The 13057-nt window shown below is 54.5% G+C and overlaps 1 protein-coding gene across 1 annotated transcript; it reads right to left on the bottom strand.

The window, feature by feature from the left end:
- Positions 1-500: 500 nt before the first annotated feature.
- On the bottom strand, positions 501-12525 carry RAB5C (RAB5C, member RAS oncogene family). The gene is made up of 6 exons (XM_027701433.1): positions 12384-12525; positions 4445-4689; positions 3251-3402; positions 2839-2961; positions 2043-2136; positions 501-1651 (listed from the first exon to the last, which is right to left on the bottom strand). The coding sequence occupies exons 2-6, from the start codon at positions 4608-4610 to the stop codon at positions 1536-1538; spliced, it is 651 nt and encodes a 216-aa protein (XP_027557234.1). The 5' UTR covers positions 4611-4689; positions 12384-12525; the 3' UTR covers positions 501-1535.
- Positions 12526-13057: the final 532 nt, after the last annotated feature.

Below are 13057 nucleotides of genomic sequence, written 5' to 3' on the forward strand. Positions count from 1 at the left end.
TCCATCTTCCATATTGACTCCGGGTCAGTGGTGTCAGGGTCTCACAGTCCATGCAGCAGCAACAGCAGAGCAGCATCTTCCAAGGCCATAACACTCCAGGGACAGAGGCATTGTGTTCATTAATTCTGGAGCAGCATTCCCAAGCCTGTCCCACCATGGAGCTGAGCTCCTCCACACACTGCTCCCCCTACCTCTTCACAACTTGCACTGCAGAGTTTCCCCAGAAGTATCACGCAAGGAATAATTCCCACTATTTGCCTTAAGCTTCCTTGAGCACACTGAGGCTGAATGAACACCAGCAGCATCACTGTGAGCAGGAGCAGCAGCACAGCCCCAGCTCAGGAGCTCCATTTCTCCCTCCCCAGGAAGGAAAGTCCCCATTTCCCTACCAAGATGTGGGACATACCAGGAGCAGCCCAGCACACCTCAGCCTCCAGCAGAACTGTTGTGCTCAGGTCCAGTCCCTGCTGCATTAAGAAACATGAACATTGTTGTTATGGTAGGTTTATAAAAATTTTGTTTTAATCACACAAAACTGAAGTTTGTGGTGAAGACTAAGTTGACAGTTCCTCTTAAATACCAGGATGCATAAGACACTGCATTAGGCACTAGGCAGCAGCCAACATCAGTTAGAGTCTGGCAACAGAAGCCATTTAATACCTCCCTTCATTCTTTGTGGAATTACAGGCTTTTGCAATACACGTCGTTCCCACTGACAGGTTACCCGAGGTTTCCCCCACCCCACCTCTGTACATCAGTAAACCTTGTGTGTATTCCCACCAGAGCAGGGTTAACAACATTAGTGGCATCACAACCATCAAGAAAAGGACAATTTTCTATACAAGATCTTTTGCAAAAATTGCAACAGGATTAGTGCATTACGACAGAACAGAGAGAAAAGAAGAGTTGGCATGCTGGAGTCCAACACAAAGAAAGACAACAGGCAGCTCGTTGGATGTACTATATTGACAAGATACTGATTGGTTACATGGAGAAACATACAATACAAAATACAGAAGAAACCAGTTTTGCTTCCCTCTGCCCCACCCCGAATACTCATCACTGATTTGGTCAATAAGTGGCCCAAGAGCCGGAGTTTGTCTCTAATGCTACAGTTTAGTGGTTGTTCTGGGCACATCGTACGGGATCAGCCTCAGCTCTTACAGACAGGGAACTTTAAACACGTGTCCCAATATCCCTTTGTTTCCCATAGTGAACTACAGTGCTGTGGGACCTGGGTGCTGCTGGCCTCACCCGCGGGACGGCCGCGCTGGCTGGGCAGACACCGGGTCCTGCATCCACCACCACCAGGAAGAGGGAAGAGCAGAAGTTCATATATTAAAAAAGTGACTTAAGACTTAGAATTGAATTAGTATTTGTACAGAAAGGTGCAGGTGGAAGAACTCCCTCCAGCCTATGATCAGAAAGGGATGGAGAATCACAGCGGCGCCGGCAGCGGCCGCCCTACGGTAAGTGCGATCGTTAGCGTGGGTTCCAGTCACGTCCTCTGAGGGCTCGCGGGCCGGAGCAGCTGCTCAGTTGCTGCAGCACTGGCTCCTGCTCGGCTGGCTGCTCTCCTGAAGGTCCACCACCCGATTCCTGCCTGGGCCACCAGGAGCATTCTGGGGTTCATTTTTTGGCAGTTTCTTGGCTAGAAGGAAGCAGGACATTAGTAGGGTCCTCTACAGAGGCCAAGCGCCTCCCACTGCACCCCCCGTGCTGGGCTCTGCCTGTTCCATCCCATGTCCCCACCTCCAAAGGAGTCTGGGACACGACACTGCCAGCAGCACTGCACGGCAAACCAGCCCACTCCTGATTCTGGCTGGCATCAGCTCTGCTCCCTCCTCTCTCACCAGCCCAGACCCAGAGAGAGGGACCCAGTTTTGCAAGGCAAAGACTCCACACGCTCAGAGAGTGACACCAGTGTGGCAAACTGGACATCTTCCCCAGTAAGAGGCATCAACCCCTGGGTGACACAGGACCCCCCCTGAGCTGCGCTGCTGGCACTCAGAGCTACCCCAGCCCTGCACACAGGCCATTACCTATTGCCATGAAGATTTCATTCACATTCATCGCTGTCTTTGCCGACGTCTCCATGAACAGCAAGCTGTTGTCATCTGCATACGTCTGTGCATCCTACAAACAACCACATCAGAGTGCTAAAGGTACCCTGCCAGGAAACCCAAGCAGGCTTCACACACTTCAGTTGTCAGCAAACTAACAGCCAGATCAACATTGTCCCACCCCGGGCCAGAGACTGCCACCCCAGTCCCTGTCTGCCAGGACAGCTCAGGGACAGGCTCTGCTGGCAGCCCTGCACAGCCAAGCTGGGGCACAGCCTGACTGAGCCACACACAGACACAGTGCCTGGTGTTTGCTCAGCTGGGAGGATGTCACCCACTGCAAGGGCACAAGCAATCCTGTAAGAGGGCTGGGAAGAGCCTCTCCTGAACGCTTGGCTTAGATGAGGTAAGAGCTGTGAAGAGCATAGAACAAGCTGGGAATGATTCCTCATGTGTCTTGTACCCCACACCCTGCAGACAGCCCCAGATGAGTAAGGCAGCAAAGGACACCAAGGACAGGAGCTTGTGCTCTGTGGGCTGCCTCCTCCTCCACATTCACCAGAACTGTCACCAGCCAGAGCCACACGTGCTGTGACAGAAGTGTGGGAAGGGCAGGGCACAGCCCCCGCTCAGGGGCATCCTGGGGTCCTGAGCACAAATCTTCACCTCCACTCTCCCTCAAAGCATTTCACACAGAGCCATCATCTCCCCCACTTAAGCAAAAAGCTGCTTTTGTGACCTACTCAGGTAACAAGTGCTCTGGATTCCCACTCACCTGGAAGTCCACAGCTCTCTTGGTAGCAAGGTCTGCCTTGTTTCCTGCTAGTGCAATTACAATATTGGGGCTAGCCTGCCTCTGCAACTCTTTCACCCAATTCTTGGCTCGTACAAATGTGTCCTGGAAGCAAACAGGAGGCAGCAGTCAGGAAGGGCAGCCATGTAGGAATCCACAGGGCAGATATGATTAGAACAAGGCTTTCCTGTGAGAAGTTTTCTGCCTCTGCAGCACTTGGCAGCAGGATCCTTTATCAGCTCACACAGCCTTGGCCAGAGCTGAGGAAGAGGTCACAAGCAGTTTTCAAGAACTCAGCACCTGCAGGCAGGAACCTGCAGGGCTCTGGCTCAAACACTCCCAGAGCTCCAGAAGTCTCCCCCCAGCCCAGGCCCCCAGCCCTGCCCACACTCACTGTGTTTGTGATGTCGTAGACCACGATGGCTGCCTGGGCCCCCCGGTAGTACATGGGGGCCAGGCTGTGGTACCGCTCCTGCCCTGCCGTGTCCCAGATCTCAAACTTCACCGTTGTGTCATCCAGACACACTGTCTGTGTTAGGAAGGCAGCTGCAAGAGAAGGTGGGGGGTTTTGCCTCAGCTCCGGCAGGACAGGCCCCAGAGCCAGCGCCGGGAGCTCAGAGCAGCTCTGCTGCTGCGTGGGAGCGAGCAGAGCCCTGGAGAGGCCAGTGCCACTGCTCTGCTGTGTGACACTTCCTGCTCACAGGAACCCAAGGGCCCACACACAGTGACAGGAAGGTGGCCCGGAGAGCCCAGACAGCAGCCAGCCCCCGGAGCAGCCGCAGGGCCAGACCCTCCCAGCAGCCCCTCACAGGGATCACACAGCCCGGCTGTGGCACCACATGAGCAGAGCTGGGGAACACCAGTGACAGCACCAAACTCAGCCCAGTTACACCACACTCCCCAGTTTAGTAACTGGTTGTTTTCTTGTTCCAGCAAGTCTAACACCACACATTACACCCAGGGCAAAGGCACAGGCCTCAGATACAGACTGAGGCAGAGCAGCAGTGTCCACACAACCCTCCACAGTGGAGCATTAAGCCCTGCTTACCCGTAAGCCACACTTAGAGCTGTGCTTACTCCCTGCATGGGTCATAGAGGGAAAACTCAAGCCTTTCCTCAGGACACCCCTCCCAGTATTGCTGCTCACAGACCCGGGTGCCAACCAGCCTTTGATTGGTGACACTGTGCTAATGATTTCAAGCTAAGGAACTACTAGACCTGAAAGCACTGTGGAAGTAGTTAACAGTATCATGCTACAAAGAGCCCCGAAATCCCAGGTCATGGTCTGAAAAGATAATTAAGGGCTATAAACCAAGCTGAAGGCCTCGGTTCTAATTAGAAGCAGGAATTGAGGCACTGGAAACAAAGCCTCAGAGGCAGAGTGCAAGGTTGCCATAGCATTATTCTCTGCTGTGCTGAACCTCATACCAACAAACTGCAAACCAAGAGTTAAAGCATTAACTGTTTAGTTCTATTTATAGCAAAAATCCCAGACCAGACTGAAATAGTCACTCTTGCTTCTGACACCCCGGCCTGCCCCAGCAAGGTCAGCACCTCCCAGCCACAGGCATGTGGAGCTGGCACTCACCTCCGATCGTGCTCTCCTGGTACTCGTGGAACTGCCCCTTCACGAAGCGCAGAACCAGGCTGGACTTCCCCACCGCCGACTCGCCCAAGAGAACAAGTTTAAACTGGCAGATTTTGTTCCCAGCAGCTGGTCCATTCGGTCGGGCAGCCCCACCTCGACCTGCCATTGTGGCTTAAGTGCAGGAGTGCTGAGAGTTAAGGATGCTGCAGGTTCTGCACTGGGATCCACCTGGAGGCAGGTTGCAACTGGAAGAGGAGGTCAGAGTTAGTGACACGCTCAGGGACCAGCTGTACCAGTTCTAGAGGGTGGTTTGATCTGCAGCCACCATCAGCACAAGCCAGTGGTGGCTCCTTCCCATGATGGAAAGTTATCAGCTGCAAGCACCACAGGGCAGTTCCTGACAGGCAGCAGCTCCTGCAGCAGGATCTCAGCCTGCTGAGCATCCCTGGAGAGGTAACACAAGCTCTCCTCCCCACCACTGGGCCCTCCAGCACTTCCACCACACGTGGATGTTACACACACCTTGCTGGGTAAGGAGCAGCCAGCACACAATGGGTGTTATTAGAGCTTCGTCTATTCAAACAATAATTACTCAGTTCATGGAGGTAACTGAGGTTGACCTTTAGTTCCTTTCTCCCCTCCCGAGTTCACAAGGAAGCAACTTCAGACTATCAATGCCATACAGAACCATCCCAGTGTCACACTGTGGCAGGAGGCAGTTCTGCAGGTCATGAGGCATTTGGACAAAGGGAGTTTCTAGAGTCATCTGTTCAGCCCACGGCACTTGCACCACAACATTCTGCACCTCCCAGCGGGCCCAAGGATGGCCCTGGAGCCAGGCAGGTGGGTCTGCACAGGGAGGGAGGGCACCTGGCAGCAGGGACTGTCCCCTCAGAGGCTGGCAGCAGCCCCTCCCCACACCAGGAATCACCACCCAACCTGATCCAAACACAGAGGTAGCACCTAATGCTTCCCACACCCATCCCGCTGCCTCAACGCCCTCATCCCACAGCATTCCAGGTCGTCAGGCTACTGGCCACGTTCTTCACAAGAACTGTTCAAATCCAGCACAAACAGGCAGCATCCCCTGGGATCGGCACTGCCACCCACTCCCCAGCACCAACCTCTGGAGTGGTGCAGAGGCACAGAGCCATGGCAGGAACAGCAGGACAAGCTGGTTTGCACCCACGAGTGAGTCCCAGGGCCTCCCTAAGCACTGAGCTCTGCTGCCTGCAGAGAACAGGAATGCTTTCCAAGTGCACAGTTACGGATTTAGGCGTACTTCCTGTACCCATCACGACTCCCACTTCCCGTGCATGATAAATGCTACAGCTGATCCCATCCGCTCTGGATCACCACTTTCCACTCTACTCTCCTAACCCAGGCTGCTTGCTGAGAGACAACTGCAAGAAAATGCCCCAAAAGCCAATTTCTCCTTGTTCTGGGAGTATCCATGAAGAAACTCTGGGCACATCCTGCATTTAGCCAGCAAATATCAGATTTCCATGAATAAGAAGTTTAAAGCAGGTTGAACTGGAGCAGAGTGTCCTCTGAACAGGACACTCAGGCCTGCTCAGCACAGAGGAGAGTTTCAAACAGCTGCTCTCCAGGGCAATGCCTGTCCAGCTGTGATTGCTTGAGGCTACTTTAACCATGCCTCAAGTTTAAACATTCCCACAGTTTGATAGGGAACCTCCAGCCATTTCAGAGCTCCTCTGGAGGGACAGTCCATGAGCACCAGCAGCTGGAGAACCTCAGCAGCTTTCACAACACAAAGCACTTGAGCGTGCTCTGACCTAGAGACATTCCACCTCAAACTCCTCTGACCAGGAGGCAGTCAGACACCTGCTGTTAACCTGGTACTGGTCACTGGAGTCGGCAGGTAAGACAGAAACCCCAAGGAGTAACTTCTGAGTGCCATGAGATGTTTCAAGAGCCAGAACTGTGAAGCTGTTGCTCTGAGTGGCCTGTCCAGTCTTGGATCAGCAAAAAAATTGCACTGTCAGGACCCCCCTCCCTCTTCCAAGGAAGGACAAACACTGTTTGACAGGATGAGAAAGCTCGATAGGAAGAAATCAGCAACTGGCTTTGCTGGGCAGTGAGGGAACAACATTTGCAGCTCTGGCCAGAAGCAGCTCAGTCACCATGAGGTCTGAGCAGCTCAGCAGCAGCTCTGCATCTCTAGAGCCTGAAGAAGCTTGCACCTTTTAGAGCTTCCCCTCTAACCAGAGCTTGCAAGGGAACAGCTTTGCCTTGTTTAATCTCGTATTTGTTCTCAAGCAGCCCATCAGCTCTGCCGCTGCTTCAACCAACGTTCTGCACACTAAATGCTGTGTGAATCATGTCTCTGAGTTATGGCCTCCTGAAATCTGATAGGGGTGATTCCCAGAGCAAAACAAGGAAATGAGCCTGTTGACATCCTCAAGTCTTAGCCTGACCTATATTTCACAGATCTCGATGCATTTTGCCATCTGTTTGTGCTACGTGAACTCCAACAGAATGAGGTGAGCTGGTCACAGAAAGAACCAAATAACTGAAGGAAGTGCCCACCAAAGCCTCAGACAGCAAGCATGCTCCATGGCAGGATGGGCACTTTGGCACTTTGTGCCAATGTCTTCGAGGATTCCTGTCAGACAGAACTTGGCTCTGCAGAGGGAACAGCTGAATTACACAGCCTGGACCTGGGCTGGGTCAGCTCACACCCACCAGTGGACACTGGCTTGAGAAACAGGGAGGGCTTCCTGCTGTATGAAGCCATTTCTGATGCTGAGGAGGGCTGTTCATTCCCCCTCTTCCAGCAGAGAATTGGGCATGCACCCCTCCCTGCTCCCCACAGGAACCCTGACACTCGAGCTGTGGGTCAGGCAGACCAAAATAACCACAGTGATACTGAGCAGACAAGGGAAAGCAGCTGAAGTCCCAGCTTGCAGTGCTAATTCAAGCAGTTGAGACCATGAGAAGGAAGGGCACGGTGGGGTACTCATGTCATCAAGATTAACAGGCATTACTTTTCCTACTAGTTTCTTGTAACTAGAGAAACCCAGCACTTGGGAGGTCACAAGACCCACAAAAAGGCTTGTGCTGGTTTGCTCACCTGCCCTACCCACCTCCTGCTCACTGAAGCATGTGCAGGAACTCTGCATCCCACAGCAAAAGCACCGATTTTTTTATTGTAAACTCTTAAAACAGTCTCTTGTTTGCTTCGAGATCAAAGACAAGTTTCAATGCCTGATGCTGTCCCACAAATGAGAGCTCCAGGTCTACCCCCTCTGCAGTTTGTGCTCCTCCCACACCTCACCTGCCTGCCAGGATTTGCTGGAGAGGCCTGTACACAGATAGGAGTATTAAATTCAGGAATCTGAATGCCCTAAATGAGAAAGCACATGCCAGGACTGCTGCATTCCCAGCCTGTCCAAGCACAAGGCAGTTCTCCAGAGCTGTCAGGATGCTGGGGGATAACACCAGAGCTCACTTCAAACAAACCAGTCAAGGATGGGAAACCCAATCTCCACAGGGGAATTACTGTCAGATCCCCACATTAACCCCTGCAGGAAACCCCATCACAGGGAAGCTGCTCACTTAAGGTGTCAGAAGTTAAAGAATCTAATATTTTTGCCCTGTGTTCACCCAGTAGCAAGGACTGAAACCTAAGGATATTTAGAAACCAAATCCTGAAGAATCTAGTTACCCAAAGGACTGCTGCTGCTCTCAGCTATGCAAGGAGCTGCTTCACTGTGGATTTGTTGGCTTAGAACCAAAATACTCAAGACAAAAGCCCCAGTGAAGTATTTATCTTGTTAAATAGCTGACAGCGTTACATGAATTCCTTGGCAAAGGAAGCCCTGAAGTTACCCAGTGGTTTTGCTTCACCTCTCACTGCACAGGCAACTGAGCTGCACTGCCCTGCTCCCAGGCTGCAGGATGTGGAGTCAGGAGCAACTTCTGTGAGCAGGACCAGCAGCCAGAGTGAGTCCCACCAGAACCACCCATAGACCCCATTAGTCCAGTTAGCACAGCATGGAGTGTCAGCCTGATATTCCAACTCATCAATATGATTAATAAAAACAAATTTCCAGAGCCTGAGTGCAGGAGAGTCCAGGCTGTGAAGGAAGGAGGAACAGACTCGGCTGCTACAGAAGAGATGAACCGGGAAACATACCTGACCTACAGATGTCAGTCCCATAAAGTCTGATCAATTTTAATACTTCACCTTTCTACAGACAACACACAATTCCCTCCCTAAAGAACAAACCCTCAGTGTTCCAATCAGCGAGGCCATAGCCTGGAGTTCAGTAACTGCTCTACCTGGGAACTGGTCACTGCAGCTGCACTACAGCCCCAAAGTGCAGACTCACAGACCCAAATCAGCTCAGACAGCAGTTTCAGCAGCGCTTCTACAGTTGTGACTAACTTAGGACAGTGTAACAACTTCTCTGTGCAGTCCCACATGCTAGACTCCTGAAGACATGGACACGCTCATCTTAGTTTACAGGTAAATGGGATTTCCATTCCAAAGTTAAATTACTCCTTGTTGGTAACTACAGCCCTGAACAAGTCTAGTTGTTTCTGCAGCACCAGCTCCTTCTCATGCTGTTGATACACACATCTGTTTCCTGACATCTGCACAGCCGTGGCCTGCAGAGCAGCCCCTGCAGCCGGCTGTTTTTCAAAGCAGATTTTCCAAAACAACTTTATCCTCAGAGATTTCAAGGCCACCACCCTGCTGTTACCATCCCTTCGGCACAGACTTCTGTAGAAGAGGCATCATCTTCCTCCCATGCATCACCTTCACCTCACATTAGCTGCTCTCTTGCTGTAGGGAGCAAAGCCTCAACGTTCCCTGTCCCACAGCAGCTCCCTCTCGGAGCCCTCACCCACTTTCAGTTATCCTTGGCACTGCAAGAAGCTGGTCCAGTTCCAGAGAACACAGGGCACAGCAAGGCTGGAGGAGCAACTCATGGGTGCAGCCTGGACCTACTCAAATGGAACAAAAGCATCAAGGTTTTAATTTCACAGCCAAGGTTCTTTAACTCCTGTTCCTGACACTGCCCCTTGCTCAGATGCCCTCAACAGACACAGCTTCACTTTGACCAGACACCCAGCAACACGTGCCTCGGACAGCACTCACCATTCTGTGAGCAAGAAGGCAACATCAGCAGTGCAAGGCAACAAAACAGCCACCTGCACTGCAAAGAATCCGTGACCTTCACAATATCTTTCCCAGACGGCACAAAGATCTCCTGCCTCAAGCAGCTCCTTATTTGGAGCTCTACCAAACCAAAGCAAACATGAAAACCAGTGTTTTCTTATCTGTTTATGTAGAACTGCTCCGGCAGCTCATTCCTGTGCTCCAGGGGAGGACAGTGTTCCCTCTGGGACTCAGATGAAGCTTTATCCCTCCCCAGTACTGTCACAGCCAGGAAGGCTCCCTGTTCCTGGCCGGAGTCTGGAGTGTTTTCAGTGTTACTCTGACGACTTCTCAGGACTTGCATAAGAGGCTGCAAACTTCATACCCCAAGGGAAGAAAACAGCTGACTCCAACATTTCTACATTCTACCCTCTTTTAAGTCTGCTGACAGGAATACTTTGGGCTACACCCACTTCATTAGAAGTGTTCCCATTTCATTTCCTGTGTCTGAAAGCACTTGGCATTCCTTCCCCCTCCCTGTTCAGGGAGATGCCATGACCACCATCCACTAACCAGGCAGCAGCTGAGGGAGTTTGGACCCAGAGCTGGTGACTGGCAGGGCCTAGAGCAACTCCAGAGCTGATCCCTCTTCAGGTGCAGAAGAGCTTTGCTGTGATGGAGATAATCCCACATCTCATCACGATTACTACATTTGGCCAAGCACACACACAGTTCCTTTCAGGCACTGCCCAACCCATCACTGGTTTCACAGGAAAGCAAATGGACCCGAACCCAACTCTGTTCATGCAAAACTAGACCAATGTTCTATTTTACTATATTCATATCCACATGCCAAGCCAGCCTTCCCCTCATGCTCTCCAGTAACTCAAACCCTTCTCCATGAGTCCATCTCAGCTTGCCTGGGTTGTTCTCTCACCTGAAGGGGCATCAGCACCTACTTACAGAGCCTCGAGGGACTCACACTGCCTGGCACAACCTTAAACCAAACGTCACCTAAATCAACCAGAGCATCTTAGAGGGGAAGGTGACTTCAGAAACAGACTTTTGCTCTGAAGTTCCAGCACACTGTTGTGACTCAAGAGGAGTCTGAGGCAATTTCAGCACTGAGACCCAGTTATGACTCCAAGTGTTGCCGTCCTTGACCTCCCAGGTCCAGCCAGACTCCTGCTTTACCTGCTCTCCTCACTCCAAGAACACATCAAGAACAGCTGCCTACAGACACTGTCCTGAATTCTTCACCCTTTTCAGCCACATTTCTTTCACCTTATTATCCTGGTGAGCCAAAAGGAAATGTAATAGACTTTTAGAGTCAAAGCAGTAGTGGATATTAACAGGATATTCCAAGGAAGCTCACACAGACAGCGTGGCATGTCAAGCCAACATGGACTGAGCCTGTTGTTTTGGCCCCAGCCAAGCTCAGAGCCAGCTCAGGAGCCCTGACCCAGCGCAGTGGAGGACTGATGTCACGCTGTAAACAGGGCAGCTCAAGTGTGCTGACCCTCCACACAAAAAAAGCTAAGAATAGTAGATTGCAAGTTGTTCCACACCAGACTTAAAATAGTCCCCGGGCATATTCTCCTCCCCGGCTTCCTTACAGGCTTGGGAACAGCCAAGGTCAGAGCTCTGAGGGCAGTACCCAAAGCTCTGAGGGCAGCTGGGCTGGGCTCCCTGCAGGGCCACAGCCCCACTCACAGCTCCTGTCCAGCCCCAGGAGCTCTGTCAGCACCTCGAGCATCACCAGGAACAGCGTTTGAGCAGCTTTCCTGGGATTTAGCAGCACAAACCTGTTGCTCACAGTCCCAGGTGCCCTCCTGCTGTGCTCCCAGCTCATGTGCTGGAGCCTCTCTTGTTGTGATTCCATGATCCAGGGATGGCCTTGGCCAGGGTTCCTCTCCAGACAAGCCACAGAACGTCCTTGCAGCCCGTGTGCCTTGCTCAGGGCCCTGCAGCACCACACATTCCCTTCCACCAGGATCCTCGGGGGGCACAGGGCTGTGCTCAGCACAGCAGTGACCAGGACAGTCTCCACTGGAGCTCAATTCCAGCAGATCAAGTCACATCCTCTATCCCAGCAGTTCCTGGGAACCCTGAGAAGTAGTTCCTGGAGTCTCTATTTCCACCATAGAGGCTGAACAGCTACAACAAGACATGATCCCCCCACGATACTCCTGCCCCGGCAGGCACCCCACCTTCCCCGATTCCCTTGAACTCCCAGTCCCGGCTGTGAGGGACGGGAGCCGGGACGCCGCTTCTAGGCAGGCACAGGGTACGGGCTGCAGGTGCCGCTCCCGCTGCCCCCCACGAGCCTTCCCTGCTCACAGCCGGCGCGGAGGGCCCTGACCTGAGATCCTTCAGCGCTGCCGGGAGCTCGCCCCGAGCCGGGGCCCGTCCCCTGGGCCGTGCCGTTCCCGGTATCGCCCCCGCACACCGGTGCCCCGTGGCAGCGCCGCTCCCCCGCCTCGCAGGGCGCGCAGGGCCCGGTTCGGCGGCACCGGGAGAGGAGGGGGGATCGTGGCCGCCCCGAGCCCCCGCCCCGCCCCGGCGGCGCCCGCCCGGTCCGACCCCGGCTCACGGAGCCCGACGGCATGGCCCCGCCTGGCACAGCGGCGCCGCCAGGCCCCGCTCCGCTCCCACCGCGGGGCCCCCGGAGCGCCGGGGCCCAGCCGCCGCCCCCGGCCAGGCGAGATGCCGGGGAGAGACTCTGCGCCGGCCCCGCCGCGTCAGGGCAGAACGAGCGGCCCCGGCCCCGGCCCCGGCGCCGGCCCCGGCCCCGGCCCCGGCCCCGCTCACCGCCCGCAGCGCCGCTCCCGCCGCCGCCGGTGCGTCTCACAGGCCCCGGCCCTCACTTCCGCCTTTACCCGTTCCGCTTCCGGATCCGCCCACCCCTTCCGCCCCCTCCCTGCGCCTACAGGCGGCGGGAACTGCCAATCATTCTGGCCCCGCCCCGCGGGGACCCCTCCTCCTCTAGAGCGCACCGCCCCCACGTTAGCGGGGCGTGACGTCATTGCGCGTCCGCGAGGGCTGCTGGGAGTTGTAGTCCAGGATGTCCAGGAGGACCGGGCGTGGGGGGATCCGGGGGGCCCCGGGCAGGGCGGAGACTCACCGGAGCCGGGGCTGGAAAAATAGAGCCTTTATTTCCCGATGTGGCGGGGGACGCGGGAGGGGCGAGGCAGAACCACGGGAACTACAGCGGCGGAGGGGCGGCAGCGTCCGTGACCCCTGGAGACCCTCCCGGGAATCTCCCGGATCCACGAAGGATTTCAGCCCCCGGGTCCCCCCCAAGTCCCCGCCGCCCGCCCCTCCCGGGCCCGGCTGGGCTGTGAGAAAGGCCCCGTGGGCGAAGAGTATAAAACCGTATCAAAATCCCTGCAAGAGTTCGGAGCGCGACGTCCCGGGGGCCCCGGGGGCGGGGAGCACGGTCACCCCGGGCAGGGTCCCCCCGGCGGGGTCACCCCGGGCAGGGT

This window comes from Neopelma chrysocephalum, unplaced genomic scaffold (genome assembly GCF_003984885.1).
Source record: "Neopelma chrysocephalum unplaced genomic scaffold, ASM398488v2 Primary Assembly neopelma1_157, whole genome shotgun sequence".
Classification (NCBI taxonomy): Eukaryota; Metazoa; Chordata; class Aves; order Passeriformes; family Pipridae; genus Neopelma; species Neopelma chrysocephalum.

What these genes read in the sequence shown, in the direction of transcription:
- RAB5C (XM_027701433.1), bottom strand. Translation starts at nt 4,610, where the DNA reads ATGGCAGGTCGAGGTGGGGCTGCCCGACCGAATGGACCAGCTGCTGGG. An exon ending in CCAGGAGAGCACGATCGGAG is followed by an intron (nt 3,403 to 4,444) that starts GTGAGTGCCAGC and finishes CTTCTCTTGCAG; the next exon opens with CTGCCTTCCTAACACAGACA. An exon ending in TCTACGACATCACAAACACA is followed by an intron (nt 2,962 to 3,250) that starts GTGAGTGTGGGC and finishes GTTTGCTTCCAG; the next exon opens with GACACATTTGTACGAGCCAA.